This window comes from Nyctereutes procyonoides, unplaced genomic scaffold (assembly GCF_905146905.1).
Source record: "Nyctereutes procyonoides isolate TBG_1078 unplaced genomic scaffold, NYPRO_anot_genome, whole genome shotgun sequence".
In the NCBI taxonomy this organism is placed as follows: Eukaryota; Metazoa; Chordata; class Mammalia; order Carnivora; family Canidae; genus Nyctereutes; species Nyctereutes procyonoides.
In genome coordinates this window covers 32,995,448-33,012,552 of record NW_026575042.1, presented here as the reverse complement: position 1 = coordinate 33,012,552, position 17,105 = coordinate 32,995,448, and the positions used below count along the sequence as shown (strand labels likewise).

General features: G+C 36.1%; 1 protein-coding gene across 4 annotated transcripts in view; it reads right to left on the bottom strand.

Moving 5' to 3' along the window:
* PPP2R3A (protein phosphatase 2 regulatory subunit B''alpha) overlaps window positions 1-17,105 on the bottom strand; it is a 186,074-nt gene that overhangs the window by 26,316 nt on the left and 142,653 nt on the right. For all 4 annotated transcript variants that reach the window (XM_055321224.1, XM_055321223.1, XM_055321225.1 and 1 more), the window contains one exon: window positions 603-778. In XM_055321224.1, coding sequence (XP_055177199.1) covers window positions 603-778 — 176 coding nt within the window. The remainder of the gene's footprint in view (window positions 1-602; window positions 779-17,105) is intronic.

Here is a 17,105-nt window from a genome sequence, read left to right as displayed (position 1 = left end):
CAAATTTTTTTCTTTATAAAGACTTACGGTGGGCCAGGGCACAGGGAGAAGGAGAGAGATAATCTCAAGCAGACTCACTGCTGAGCTTGATCTCACAACCTTGAGATCATGACCTGAGCCAAAATCAAGAATTTGATGCTTAACCAACTGAGCCACCCAGGTGTTCCTCTATGGAAAAATTTTTTTCTTTTCTTTTTTTTAAAAGATTTTATTTATTTATATATTTATTTATTCATTCATTCATTCATTCGAGAGACAGAGAGCGAGAGAGGCAGAGACACAGGCAGAGGGAGAAGCAGGCTCCATGCAGGGAGCCCAACACGGGACTCAATCCCGGGACTCCAGGATCATGCCCCGGGCCGAAGGTAGGTGCTAAACCTGCTGAGCCACTCCGGGATCCCTGGAAAAATTTCTTCAATAGGATTTGCCATTAACTGTTGGTTCCACACTAATAGTAAATAAGAAATGTAAGTATTTCTGTATTTCGGAAGTCAGTATGGAAGACTCTGGAAGTTATTAAAGAATTTAGGACAATCTGGGATTAAATACCCCACTCTATTACACACGTGAAAAGTGCAAATGAACTTTTTACTCAATCTTACCTTCAGTGGCTGGCTTTACCAAGTCAAGCATCTGGCACAGCAAATCATGGAATGGCAAGGGCTCAATGCCCATGGCTTCCATCCGTTCACACTGCTCCTCATAGAAGTACTCTAGCTCGTACATGGAGAGTACACCGTCCCCATCCACATCCATGCAGCGGAACCAATACTCAATACTAGGAGATAAGGACACTCATTACCAATGGCCTGGTAAAGGTCCTTTACTTACCCAGATTTAGTACTGCCCATGTTTCTTTTAAAGTAAGTTAGAAAAAAAAAAAAGTAAGTTAGATGTGTATATACTTGGGACTTAGAGAAACACAGTTTTACAAAATTTGTTAGGAAAACTAGCAGATCCCTTCTTCCTATTATTTTCCCTTCCCCAGAAACAACTACTTTCAACACCTGATTGTTTTGGTTTTTATGTTTTCAGTTAAGATGCTTATATTATTCCTTCCTTACATTTCAGTTTCAAGAATTATATATTAATTTTGTACTATGAAAGATGAGGTTTTAGCTCTTTTACCTCTCATTGTTCCACTTTACTTACATGCCCTTCTGGACCCTTGTAATGGAAATTACTCAAGATTCAGAGTTTATAAGTTTTTATTTTTCTTTTATCTCTTATTTGCTTAGATTTGTGTCTATGTAACTATTCAATGTCCATATCTGCCACTTTTCTACATCCACAATCAGTTGCATCAGGGTTCTTTTTTTTTTTAAGATTTTATTTATTTATTCATGAGAGACGCAGAGAGAGAGGCAGAGACATAGGCAGAGGGAGAAGCAGGCTTCATGCAGAGAGCCTGATGTGGGACTGGATCCTGGGTCTCCAGTATCAGGCCCTGGGCTGAAGGCGGCGCTAAACCGCTGAGCCACCCGGGCTGACCTGCATCAGGGTTCTATCAACTGGATTTTCTTGGTGAAGTATTTTTGCTTCCTTCCGACCTACTGTAACCTGGACTGGTTGCTCTCTAGGTTGGGTTCACAGTTTGATCCCAGGGATTTCTTTCACCTTTCTCTCATTTCTTGTATCTCACACTTTCCTCATTCTTGGTTGACTTCTTTGTTTGGTGTAACACACCTTTCAGTAGCTTCTTGAAAAGGGGAGCATGGCAGGTAAATTTTTTGAGATCTTGGGTAGTTGAAAATACCTTTTATTTACCTCCTAACTTGGTTGATATTTTGGCTATAGAATTATACCTTAGCGGTGCTTTTCCTTCAGTATATCAAAGGCAGTCATTCAGTCTTCTACCTATCCATTATTTTTGAAAAGTCTAAAGCCATGCTGATATCTGATCCTTTGACTATAATAATCTGTTTTGTTTGTTTTCTTTAAACCCTATAGTGGTTTCTCTGGGTCCCTGGTGTTTCGAAATATCCTGGGTCTAATTCGTCTATTTTCTTGGGCTTTCTGAAAGCCTACTCAATTTGGAAACTAGTATCCTTTAGTTCTTGGAAATTTTCTTAAATTATTTTATTTCTTCCCTGCCTCTTTTTACCCTTATGCATTCTTTTTACGGAACTCCTGTTACTCACATCTGCATGATCAGTATATGGTAGCCACTATCTATATGTGGCTAGTCCAATTTGAAGTATCTTTTAGTGCAAATACACAACAGACTTTGAAGACTTAATACTAAAAAAAGTAAAATAATATTTTTGTATTGATTACATGTTCAAATAACATTTCAGGTATATTGGGTTAAATAAGATACATAATTGCAATTAATTTTGTTTCTCTATACTTTGTGGCTAAATTTTCTTTATTTTCTTTTCAACATTTTAAGTAAAAATCATGTTTAAGCTATAAAATGAGATAATTTAATATACATAGGAAACAATTATGAAAACTGCTTAATATATTATCTCCTCACTTACCATTTTGGGGGAAGGGGCATGAGAGGACCTGAAACCTACTTTTAGCAAATTTCCAATATTCAATACAGTATTATTAATTATAGTCACCATGCTGTGTGTTTCATCCTAACTGCAATTTTGTTCCCTTTGACTAGCACTTCCCCATTTCTTTCTCCCCTCAGCCCCTGCTAACCAAAATTCTACTCAGTGCCTGTTTGTGTTTGACTATTGTTAGATTCTACATATAAGTGAGGTCATGCAGTATTTGCCAGCCTTATTTCACTTAGCACAGTGTACTCCAGGTTCATCCACATCATTGCAAATGACAGGATTTCCTTCTTTTTAAAGGGTGAAAATAATACTCCATTTATGTGTGTTTGTGTGTGTATCACACTTTCTTTATTCATTTATCCACCGAGGGACATTTAGGGTGATTCCATATCTTGGCTACTATGAATAATGTAGCAATGAACATGGGAGTGCAGGTACCTCTTCATGATATTAATTTCAGAACTCTGATTCAAGATGGTGATGTAAAATCCTGAACTGACTTCTTCCCAAAGACATAGCAAATCGACAGCTATATATGGAGCAATTTCCTCTTAAAAGAACCCATAAAATTATCTGAATGACTCCTACACATTGGGCAAACAAGAGAAACCCCATATCTATGTGGGTAGGACAGATTGAGACATGATTTCATTATATTCCTATCTCTGTCATGATGATCCACAACCAGGAAGGAACTTAAAACCTGAACTACTGGGATATCATCAAGATAAAAAGTTTCTGCACAGCAAAGTAAACAGGTGACAAAACCAAAAGGCAACCTATAGAATGGGAGAAATATTTGCAAATGACATATCAGATAAAGAGCTAGTATCCAAAGTCTATAAAGAACTTATCAAACTCAACACCCAAACAAATAATCCAATCAAGAAATGGACAGAAGACATGAACAGGCATTTCTCTAAAAACATACAAATGGCCAAAAGACACGTGAAAAAATGCTCCACGTCACTCAGCAACAGGAAAATACAAATCAAAACCACAATGAAGTATCACCTCACACCAGTCAATGGCTAAAACAAACAAGTCGAAACAACAGATGTTGGGGAGGATGTGGAGAAAGGGGAACCCTCTTACACTGTTGGTGGGAACGCAAACTGGTACCAGCCACTCTGGTATAGTATAGTGGTACTTCAAAAAGTTGAAAATAGAGCTACCTATGACCCAGCAATTGCACTACTGGGTATTTACTCCAAAGAGAAAAATGTAGCAATTCAAAGGGGCATCTACATCCCAATATTTATAGCAGCAATGTCCACAATAGCCAAACTATAGAAAGAACCCAGATGTCCTTTGATAGATAAATAGGTAACAATGTGGTGTGTGTGTACACACACACACACACACACACACACACACACACACAATGGAATTCTACTCAGCCATCCCCCCCCCAAAAAAAATCTTGCCATTTGCAATGGTGTGGATAGAACTAGAAGATATTACGCCTAGTGAAATAAGTCAATAAGAGAAAGACAATTATATAATCTCACTCATGTGGAACTTAGAATAGAAGATCATAGGGGAAAAGAAGAAAAAAATAATGATGAAATCAGGAAAAGAAGAAAAAAATAATGATGAAATCAGGAAAAGAAATCATAAGAGACTCTTAATCATAGGAAACAAACTGAGGGTTGCTAGAGGGGAGTAGAGTGGGGGGATGGGGGTAACTGGATGATGGACATTAAGGAGGTCATGTGATATAATGAGCACTCTCTATCATATAAGACCGATGAATCACTGACCTCTACCTCTGAAACCAACAATACATTATATGTTAATTAATTGAATTTAAATAAAATTTTTAAAAAGTGAAAAAAAAGCCAACCTGATCTTCCAAGGAGTGAAGGGTCTGAGTCTTACACTGGGCACCATAACTTAAGATGATGCTCTAAAACATTTAGCTTTGGAAACCAACAAAGCTTCTGTCAATAAGATCCATAAGGCAATAGTGAAGTGAGAAATGGCTCTTAAAGAGCCTGCGTGCTTGGACTGACCCACCCTAGGGACCAGTGCAGAAGCAGCAAATGGGCACCTAGACTTTCTGTGAAAGAGGCTCATTTCCTTATCTTAAAGCCTTGGCCTAGTGGTAGGCATCTAATTTAACACACATCTAGGGGTCTCCTGGGGTATTCTCCAGGGACAGAAGCTAGTGGATACCATCTTCACTTCCCCTCTCTGTTGCACTGTAGAGTGCCAGTATCAACTGGAGAGAGATTTTACCACATCTGGTGCCCCCGTTTTTATGTCTGAAGCCCTCTCTAGTATTTTCAGATTGCTCACCTGATAGCCTGGTTCTGGTGGCGAGGGGGGCTTGTATTCCTGGGCCCCAAGGGACTGTAACAATAGGAGACCTAGTTCTTGGCAGGTTACTGCACAGTCAAGAAAGCCCCCAGGCTTTCTGTGAAGTAGGACTATTTCCTTGCATTGGAGTTTCAGCCCAAAAGGCAGGTTTCAGGTTTGGCATGCATCTGGAAGCTTATGGAGTTACTTTCATGGAATGGAGGCCAGTGGATGCCATCTTTGTGCTCTCCTTTTGTCTTGCTCCAGCTTGCTGGTATCTTTTAGAAAGGAGTGTATGCACTTGCATGGTGCCCCTATTTTTGGGACTGCTGCCCAGGAGACACTTCCAGATTGCCTAGCTCTGGTGGTCAGTGGGGCTTATGTTTGTGGTTCCACAGGACTGTATGTATATATGTGCATACTTTTAAAAGATGAGAATGAGAATGAGCCTGCGTCTGGGTGCTGAGATCCTTCCCTTTGGGGTGCTGATAGCTTTTGGCACAACCTCAACTACTGGGAGCTGTTTAAAATAAAAGAGGATGTTTGGGCAATTCAAAGGTTTAAGAGACAAGAGCTAGGGCAGGGTTGAACAATAAGATTCAGTAGTATGTGAGGCTGCTGTTCACGACTTGGAGAGGTGACCATTTTATGCATAGAAACCAACACAGAGTCAAGCAAAAATGAAGAAACAGAAAAATACATTCTGAACTAAAAACCTCAGAAAAAATCTTTAATAAAACTAAGTGATTTATCTAAAAAGGGTTCAAAATAATGGTTACAAAGATGTTCACCAAACTTGCGAGATGAATAGATGAATCTAGTGAGAACTCAGAGATGGAAAACATAAGAACGTACCAAACAGAAGCCAGAGAGCTCAAGAATACAGTAACTGAAGTGAAAAACACATCAGGAAAGTTTGATAGCCAACTAAATAAAGCAGAAGAAACTATCAGTAAACTGGAATACAGGGCAGTGGAATGCAAATAATCAGAGTAGCAAAAAAAAAAAAATGAAGGTAGGTTAAGGGAGTAATAAGACAATATTAAGTGGGCTAGTATTCATAAAATGGGGCTTCCAAAAGAAGAGAGAAAGGGGCAGAAAACTTATCTGAAGAAATAATGGCTTAAAATTTCCATAACACGGGGAAGGAAATAGACACTCAGATTCAGGAAACCCAAAAAGTTCCAAATAATAGGAATTCAACAAGGCCCACATCAAGAACATTATAATTAACCTGTCAAAAGGTAAAGACAAGGAGAGAATCTTAAAAGCAGCAAGAGGAAAACAACATGTTATATATATAGGAGGTCCCATTAGCCTATTAGCAGATTTTCAGCAGAAACTTTGCAGGCCAGAAGAGAATGGCATGATATATTTAAGGTGCAGACAGAAAAACATTTCCATGAATACTATTCTACTTGGCAAAGTTGTCATTCAGAATTGAAGGAGAGATAGAGTTTTCCAGACAAAACTAAAGGAGTTAATCACAACTAAATCAGACTTACAAGAAATGTTAAAGGGCCTTTTTTTTTTAAAAAAAAAAAAGATTTTATTTATTTATTCATGAGAGGCAGAGAGAAAAGCAGGCTCCATGCAGGAAGCCTGATGTGGGACTCGATCCCAGGACCCTGGGGTTCACGCCCTGAGCCAAAGGCAGATGCTCAACCACTGAGCCACCCAGGTGTTTCTAAAGGGACTTTTCTTAAGATGAAAAGAAAGGATGCTAATTAGTAACAAGAAGACATAAAATAGAAGTCTCTCTGGTAAAAGTAAATATGTAGTAAAAGCGATGGATTAAAAGACAAATGTAGTAAAAATTACAAATTATTAGTTATGAGAAATACAAGATAAAAAGATGTAAGATGTGATATCAGAAACAATGTGGAGGGCAGAATAAAATGGAGAGCTTTAGGATGTGTTCAAACTTAATTTCTAATTTAAAACACTTAATATAGGTGGTTATATGTAAGCCACATGATAACTACAAACCAATAACCTGTGGTAGATACACAAAAGATAAGGAAAGAGGAATCTAAGCATCTAGCTAAAGAAATACATCAAACCACACAGGAAGAGAGCATGAAAAGAAAAAAATGCAGAGAGAAACTACAAAATAGCAAGAAAACAATTAAAATGGTAGTCACTAGGGACGCCTGGATGGCTCAATGGTTGATTGTCTGCCTTTGGCTCAGGGCTTGATCCCGGGGTCCCTGGACCGAGTCCCTCATCAGGCTTTCTGCATGGAGCCTGATTCTTCCTCTGCCTGTGTCCCTGCCTTTCTCTGTCTCTCATGAATAAATAAATAAAATCTTTAAAAAAATGGTAGTAACTATATATTGTCAATAATTACCTTAAATATAAATGAAATACATTCTCTAATGAGAAGACAAAGTGGCGGAATGGATAAGAAAATAAGACCTATCCATATGCTGCCTAAAAAAAGACATTTTTTTTTAAAGAGACACTTTAGATGTAAGCACATGCACAGACTAAAAGTGAAGTGATAGAAAAAAGATATTCTGTGCAAAAAGCAAAAGAAAGCTGGAGTAGCTATTCTTACATTAGACCAAAGACCTTAAAACAAAGACTATAATAGGAGACCAAGAGCATTATATAATAATATAAAAGGGTCAACACAATAAGAACATATTTCTAAGTATTTATGCACTTAAAATACAGTAACATCTAAATGCATGAAACAAATATTACCAGTTCTAAAATGGAGAAATAGCAATAAAATAAGTAGGGGACTTTAGTATACCACTGTCAACAGAGGATCATCCAAAAAGAAAATTGATAAGGAAACAATGACTTTATTGATTTATTTTAAAAAAGATTTTACTTATTTATTCATGAGAGACATGCAGAGAGAGGCAGAGACATAGGCAGAGGGAGAAGGAGGCTCCCTGTGAGGAGCCCTATGTGGGACTTGATCCCAGGAACCCAGGGATCAGAACCTGAGCCAAAGGCAGATGCTCAACCACTGAGCTACTCAGGTGTCCCAGGAAACACTGACTTTAAATGACATGTTAGACTAGACATACTTAATAGATATATACAGAATATTTCACCAAAAGCAAAGAATAAACAGTTTTCTTAGGTACACAGGGCACATCCTCCATTGTGTTAGGTAACAAAACAAGTCTCAATAAATTTAAGATGATTGAAATAATATCAAGTATCTTTTTTTTTCCCAAAGACTTATTTTAGAGCGAGCAAATGAGTGTGGGGAGGGGCAGAAGGAGAGAATCTTCAAGCAGACTCCCTACTGAGTACAGAGTCCTACATGGGCCAGACCCCCAATATCCATGAGACCATGACTTGAGCTGAAACCAAGAGTTGGACACTCAACCAACTGAGCCACCCAGGTACTCCTCAAGAATCTTTCCTAAGCATAATTGTATGAAACTAGACATCAACTATTAGAAAACTGAGAAATTCACAAATGTGTAGAGATTAAACAATATGGTATTGAACAATCAATGGGCCAAAGAAGAAATCAAGAGAAAGCAAAAAATACTTTGAGACAAATATAAAAATGAAAAATAATACACCAAAACTTATGGGATACAGCAAAAGCAGTTTTAAGAGGAAAGTTCATAGTGATAAATGCCTACATCAAGAGAACAAGGAAAATTTCAAATAAGCCAACTTTATATCTCAAGGAACTAGAAAAAGAACAAATGAAGCCCAAAGTTAGTAGAATGAAGGAAATAAAGATTAGAGTGGAAAAAAATGAAACAGAGACTAAAATGTTAGCAAAAATAAATGAAACTAAGAGCTGGTTCTTTATGAAGCTAAATGAAACTGACAAACCTCTAGCTAGAACTCACAAAATAAGGCAAAAGGACTCAAAATAAGAAATGATAGAAAATCAGTAATAATGTATAGTAGATACATAAAAGATAGAGAAATCTAAGTATACCCAAAAGTCAGTCATTAAACTACAAAGGAAGAGAGCATGAGAAGAAACAGAGGAATTACAAAAGAGCAAGAAAAAAATGAACATGGCAATAACTATACACCTATCAATAATTACTTTAAATGTAAATGAAATACATTCTCTTATCAAAAGACAGAATGGAAGAATGGAAAAGAAAATAAGACCCATATATGCTGCCTAAAGTTAGATACATTAGATATAATGATATGCACAGACTGAAAGTGATAATATTTAACAGCCAATACTACAGAAATACAATCATAAAAGACTGCTGTGAAAAATTATACAACAAATTTGACAATCATGATAAATTCCTGGAAACATACAATATCCCAAGACTGAACCATGAAGAAATAGAAAATCTGAAGAGACTGAATATTTGTAAGGAGATTAAATCAGTATTCAAAACCTACACCAAACATAAGCCCAGGACCAAATGGGCTCACTGGTGAATTATACCAAACATTCAAAAAGAATCAATACTAATCCTTCTTAAACTCTTCCAAAAAAAAAAAAAAGAAGATTAGAGAATACTTCCAAACCCATTTCAAGAGGGCAGTATTATCTTGATAATAAAACAAAGACACCACAAGAAAATTACAGGCCAATATTTGGTGAACGCAGATTCAAAAATCCTCAATAAAATATTAAACTCAAATTCAGTAATGAATCAAAAGGATCATACACCATGATAAAATGGTAATTATTCCAGGGATGCAAGTATGGCTCAACATCTGCAAATCAATCAATGCAATGTACCACATTAATGAGATGAAGGATAAAAAAATCACTGTATCAATAGGTGTAGAAAAAGCATTTGATAAAATTCAAAATTCATGTATGATAAAAACTCTCAACAAAGTGGGTACAGACAGGCCCACATCTAATATCATATTCAATGGTGAAAAGCTGAAAGTTTTTTCCTGTAATATCTGGAACAACACAAACATATGTACTATCACCATTTTTATTCAAGATAGTACTAGAAGCCCTAGCCAGAGCAATAGGCAAGAAATAAAAGGGATCCAAATTGGAAAGGGAAGAAGTAAAACTGTTAATTCTGCAGATGACATATTATATGCAGAAAACCCTAAAGAATCCACCAAAAAAACGTTAGAACTAATAAACTCTGTGTAGTTGCAGGATACAAAAATCAACAGGAAGCAGAAAAACTAACAATCCCACTTATAGCTACATCCAAAAGAATAAAATACCTGGGAATTAATTTAACCAAGGAAGTGAAAGACCCATACACTGAAAACTATAGGACACTGATAACAACAACAACAAAAACTGAAGATGACACAAATGCAAAGATAGTTCATGTTCACAGATTGGAAGAATTATCATAGTTAATATTACTCAAAGCAATCTACAGATTCAGTGCAATCCCTATAAATATTCCAATAGCATTTTTTACAGGAAGAGAACAAGTAGTCCTAAAATTTGTATGAAATGACAAAAGACCATGAATAGCCAAAGCAATATTGAGCAACAAGAAAAAACCTGGAGACATCATACTACTTGATTTCAAAATATACTACACAAAGCTTCAGTAATCAAAACAACAATAATGTGGTACTGGCATAATAACAGACACACAAATCAATGAAACAGCCCAGAAATAGACCCATGCATATCTGGTTAATTGATGTAGGATAAAGGAGCCAATGATACTAAATGGAGAAGGGGGAGTCTCTTCAATAAACGGTGTTGGAAAAACTGACGGCCATATGCAAAAGAATGAAACTGGACTACTGTCTTACACAATACACAAAAATAAATTCAAAATGTATTAAAAAACTGAGTATGAGGCACCTGAGTGGCTCAGTTGGTTAACTGTCTGCCTTTGGCTCAGGTCATGATCCCAGGGTCCTGAGATTGAGCCTGTGTCTGGCTTCTTGCTTAGTGGGAAGAAGCTGCTTCTCCTTCTCCCTCTCCCTTTGCTCCTCCATCTGCTCATGTGTGCGCTCTCTCTCTCAAATAAATGAATAAAAAATCTTTAAAAACCTTAAATGTCATAAAACTATAAAACTGCTAGAAGAAAATACAGGCAGTACACTCCTTGGTATCATCTTGGCAATGATTTTTTGGATTTGACACCAAAAACAGAGGTAACAAAAGCAAAAATAAACAGACTATATTAAACTAAATAAGCTTTTGCAGAGGAAAGAAAATCATCAACAAAATAAAAAGCAACCCCCTGAATGGGTGAAAATATTTGCAAATTATGTATCTGATAAGGAGTGTATGTCCAAAATATATAAAGAAGTCATACAACTCAATAGCAAAAAAACCCCCAACAACAACAAACCCCGCCCCCCAAAACAAAAAAACAACTGATTAAAAAGTGGGCAAAGGACTAAATAAACATTTTCTTAAAGATACACAGATGGTCAGTAGGTACACAGAAGATACTCAACATGATTAATTATCAGGGAAATGCAATTCAAAAATATATTGAGGTATCACTCATACCTGTTAGAATGACCGTCAACCAAAAATACTAGAAATAACAAGTGTTAGTAAGGATGTGGAAATAAATACACCTATGTACTGTGGTGAGAAAAATTGGTGCAACTACAATGGAACACAATATTGAAGTTTCTCAGAAAGTTATAAATAGAATTACTGAATGATCTAGCAATTCTACCTTTGGTTACTTATCTGAAGAAAATGAAAGCAGTAACTTGAAAAGATACATTCCCCCCCAGCCCCATGTTCAATTCCATGTGGCATTATTTATAATAGGTAAAATATGGAAACATCCACCGATAGATGAATAAAGAAAATGTGGTATATATACACAGTGAAATATTACTCAGTAATAAAAAATGATTTGATTAAAAAAATGGTTGGAAGACCTGAATAGACTTTGTTTTTTTAAAGGTTTATTTATTTTACAGAGAGAGAACATGAGCAAGCACACATGAATGGGAGGGCTAGAAGGAGAGGAAGAGAATCTCAAACAGAATCTGCACCCAATGCAGAGTCCAATGTGGGGCTCAATCTCACAACCCTGAGATCATGACCTGAGCCAACACCAAGAATTGGAGGCTTAACTGACTTTACCACCCAGGTGCCCCTTGAATAGATATTTTTCTAAAGGAGACCTACAGATGGCCAACAGACACCTAAAAAGGTGCTCAGCATCACTAATCCGCAGGGAAATGCAAATTAAAACCACAATGAGATATCACTTCACACCTTGCAGAATGGCAAAAATAAAAAAAACACAAGAAATAATGAGTGTTGGTGAGGATATGGAGAAAAAGGAGAACTCTGATGTACTATTTGTGGGAATGCAAACTGGTACAGCCACTGTGGAAAACAGTATGGAGGTTCCTCAAAAAATTAAAAACAGAATTACCATGTGATCCAGTAATTCCACTACTGGGTATTTACCTAAAAAAACAAAAATACTATTTTAAAAACATATACGCACCCCATGTTTACTTTACTGTTACTGACAACAGCCCAAGATATGGAAGCAACCCAAGTATCCACGGATAGCTGAATGGAGGAAGATGTGGTGTATGTATATATATTTTTTCTTTGTGTGTGTGTGTGTGTGTGTGTGTGTGTGTGTGTATACACACATATATAAAAGAAATCTTGCTATTTGCAAACAACATGGATGGACTACAGGGTATAAGGTTAAATGAAATAGAAGTTGGTCAGAGAAAGACAAATATCATATGATTTCATGAGTGATTTCACTCATATACAAAATTTAAGAAACAAAACAAACAAAAAAATAGCAAACAGGAAACCCAGACTCTTAAATACAGAGAACAAATTGGTGGTTGTCACCCAGAGGGGACATGGGTGGGGGGGATGGGTGAAATAGAGGTAACTGACAGTACACTTATCCTGATGAACACTGAGAAATGTATAGAATTGGAGGATAGTTATAACATACACCTGAAACTAATATAACACTGTATGTTAATTTAAAAAAGTCAGGAGATGGAATCCTGCCATTTGTGACAACATGGATGGACCTTGAAGGCATTATGCTAGATGAAATAAGTCAAACACAAATACTCTATGATCTCACTTATATTTGAAATCTAAAAAAAAAAAAAAAAGACTGAGGTCACAGACACAGTAAAAAGATTGGTGGTTACGAGTGTAGAGTGGGAGTGGGGCAAACAAGGTGAAGGTGGGGAAAAGGTACAAGCTTCCATTTATAAGTCAGACCTGGGGATGTAATGTACCACATAATGAGTATAGTTAAAATACTTTATCGCACATTTGAAGGTTGCTAAGATAATAGATCTTAAAAGTTTTCAAAAGAAAAATTTATATGTATGATGATGAATGTTAAGTGGACTTATTTTGGTGATCACTTTGCAATATATATGAATATCAAATCATTACATTGTATATCTGAAACTAATATCGTATTTCAGTTATACCTTAATATAAAAACAACCTTTTAAAAAAGAAGCAAGTTGGAATTGTAGTTAAGTAATCTGGGGTCAGTTTTGCATCCTGTATATTGAAGAGTTTCAAGTTAGAAAAAAATTTGGGGTTTTACTTTATTTACTGTGGTTAAAAGCACCATTACATTTGTTCATAACTCAGTCATAATTTGGGAAGATAAATTAATTTTGAGTCTCAAAAAATTGTCCCATTTGCTACCAGCATATTTTCCATTTTAGCACAGTAATGAAACAGTATTCAGAAAGTGGAAAGAAAATAAAGATAGTGATTTCATTGTCTTTGGATACATATCCAGAAGTAGGATTACTGGATCATATGGTAGTTCTGTTTTTACTTTTATGAGGAATTGCCATACTGTTTACCATAATGAATGAACCAATTTACATTCCCATCAACAGTATACCAGGGTTCCCTTTTCTCCACATCCTTGCCAATCATTATTATTGTTTTATAACAGATGTTCTAACAGGTTGGAGGTAACACTGTGGTTTTGATTTGCATTTCCCTGATGGTTAGTGATGTTGAGCATTTTTTAATTTACTAGTTGGCTATTTATTTTTAATTTTTAAATTTTTAATTAGAATTTTAAATTAAAAAATTATTAATTAAAAAATTTTAAAATTTAGCTAAGATATACTGTATTAATTGCAGGGAAGAATTTAGTGATTCATCTGTTGCATATAACACCCAGTGCTCATTACATCAAGTGCCCTCCTTTTTAATTTTTTAAAAAGATTTTATTTATTTTATTTATGAGAGACACACAGAGAGAGGCAGATACAGGCAGAGAGAGAAGCAGACTCCCTGTGAGGAGCCTGATGTGGGACTCGATCCCAGGATTCCAGGATCATGACCTAAGCCAAAGGCACACACTCCACCACTAAGCCACCCGGGCGTCCCCATCAAGTGCCCTCCTTAATGCCCATTACCCAATTACCCCATCCCCCCACCCACCACCCCTTCAGTAACCCTCAGTTTCTTTCCCATAGCTAAGAGTCTCTTATGGTTTGTCTCCCTCTCTATGTTTATCTTATTTTCTTTTTCCTTCTCTTGCTCTATGTTCATCTGTTTTGTTTCTTAAATTCCACATACGAGTGAAATCATACAGTATTTGTCCATCTCTGACTTATTTCACTTAGCATAATACCTTCTAGTTTCATCCACACTGTTACAAACGACAACAACTCCATTCTTTTTGATGGCTGAGTAATATTCCACTGTGTGTATGTATACCACTTCTTTATTCATCTGTTGATAGACATCTGGGCTCTTTCCATCATTTGGCTATTGTAGACATTGCTGCTATAAACAATGGGGTGCATGTGCCCCTTCAAATCACTATTTTTGTATACTTCAGATAAATACCTGGTAGTACAATTGCTGGGTGGTAGGATAGCTCTATTTTTAACTTTTTGAGGAACCTCTATACTGTTTTCCAGAATACCTACACCAATTTGCATTCCTACCAACAGTGCAAGAGGGTTCCCCTTTCTCCATATCCTCCCCAACATCTGTTGTTTCCTGACTTGTTCATTTTAGCCATTCTGACTGGTGTGAGGTGGTATCTCATTGTGGTTGTGATTTGTATTTTCCTGATGCCAAGTGATGTGGAGCATTTTTTCATTTCATTTGTCTGGTGGCCATTTGTATGTCTTCTTTGGAGAAATGTCTGTTAATGTCTTCTGCCCATTTCTTGACTGGATTATTTGTTCTTTGGGTGTTGTGTTTGATAAATTCTTTATAGAATTTGGCTATAGCCCTTTATCTGGTAAGTCATTTGAGAATATTTTCTCCCATTCTGTTGATTGCCTTTTAGTTTTGTGGGTTGTTTACTTTGCTGTGTAGAAGTTTGATCAAGTCCCAGTAGTTCATTTTTGCTTTTGTTTCCCTTGTCCTTGGAGATGTGTCTAGCAAGAAGTTGCTGTGGCCAAGGTCAAAGAGGTTGCTCTTTGTGTCTTCTAGGATTTTGATGGATTCCTGTCTCACATTTAGGTCTTTCATCCATTTTGGGTCTATTTTTTGTGTATAGTGTAAGAAAATGGTCCAGTTTCATTCTTCTGCACATGGCTGCCCAATTTTCCCAACACCATTTGTTGTAGAGACTTTTTACCATTGAATATTCTTTCCTGCTGTGTCAAAGATCAGTTGAACATATATTTTGAGGGTCCATTCCTGGGTTCTCTAATCTGTTCTACTGATCTCTGTGTCTGTTTTTTTTTTTTTTTTTGCCAATACCATATTGTCTTGATTACTGCAGCTTTGTAATATGGTTTAAAGTCATAATTGTGATGCCTCCAGCTTTGCTTTTATTTTTCAAGACTACTTTGGATATTCAGGGTCTTTTCTGGTTCCATACAAATTTTAGAATTGTTTGTTCCAGCTTTGTGAATGATGCTGATGGGTATTTTGATAGGGATTGCATTGAATGTATAGATTGCTTTGGGTAGAATAGACATTTTAATAATATTTGTTCTTCCAATCCGTGAGCATGGAACATTTTTCCATTTCTTTATGTCATCTTCAATTTCTTTCATCAGTGTTTTACAGTTTTCAGAGTATAGATCCTTTGTGTCTTTGGTTAGGTTTATTCCTAGGCGTCTTAGTTTTGGGTGTGATTATAAATGGGATCAATTCCTTTATTTCTCCTTCTGTTGCTTCATTTTTTGCCATACATAGAAATGCAACAGATTTCTGTATGTTGATTTTGCCTTTCCTCATTTTTAAAAAAGATTTATTATTTTAGAAAAAGAGAGTGTGAGTGGGGGTAGGGACAGAGGAAGATGCAGAGGGTGAGAGAGAATCTGTAGCAGACTCTCCACTGAGTGTGAAGCCTGATGTGGGGCTCAATCTTACAACCCTGAGATCATGATATGAGCCGAAATCAAGAGTTAGATGCTTAACCAACTGAGACTTCCAGGTGCCCCAGCATTTGCTCATTTTTAAATTGGTTGTTTTCTTGTTACTGAATTCATTCCTTACATATTTTGGATGTTGACTTCTTATCAGATGTATGGTTTGCAAATATTTTGTCCCATTCTGTAGGTTGTTTTTACTCTTTACTCGATTGTTTCCTACTAGATGCTTTTTAGTTTGATAAGATCTCATTGTCTATTTTTGCTTTTTTTTTTTTAACCTGTGTTTTTGGGTCATATAAAAAAGAAAACAAATTGCACATACTAATGTCAAGAAGCTTGTTCTGTTTTCTTCTAGCAGTTTTAGTTTCAGACCTTATTTTCACTCGAGTTTTTTAAAAATGAAATAAGTGTCCAAGTTAATTTGTCTGCATGCAAATAACCAGTTTTCCCAGCATCCTTTATTGAAGAGATTTTCCATTCCTCATGTGTATTCATGGCACTGTTGTCAAAGGTCAACTGACCATAAATACATAAATCTATTTTGGGGCTATCTGGCCCAATAATCTATATTTTTGTTTTTATGCCGATACCATGCTTTTTTGATTAGTATAGCTTTGTAGTATATTTTGAAATTAGGTAGTGTGATGCCTCTGGCTTTGTTCTTGTTGCTCAAGATTGCTTTTGCACTTTGCAGTCTTTTGTGGTCCCAAATGAACTTTAGGTTTTGCCTACTTTTGTGAAAAATTGGAACAGTGAGAAGGACTGCATTGATTATGTAGACAGCTTTGGGTAGTATTTTAATAATATTAATTCTTCTAATCCATGAAGAATATTAATTCTTCTAATCCATGAAAAATATTAATTCTTCTTATCTTTCCATTTATTTGTTCAAATTCTTTCATCAAGATTTTATAGTTTTCAGTGATAGATCTTTGAACCCCTTGGTTAAATGTACTACTACATTTAAACAAAATTATTTGATGCTATTCTACATGAGATTGTTTTATCTTTTTCTAGATACCCAATTAGCATGTAGAAATGCAG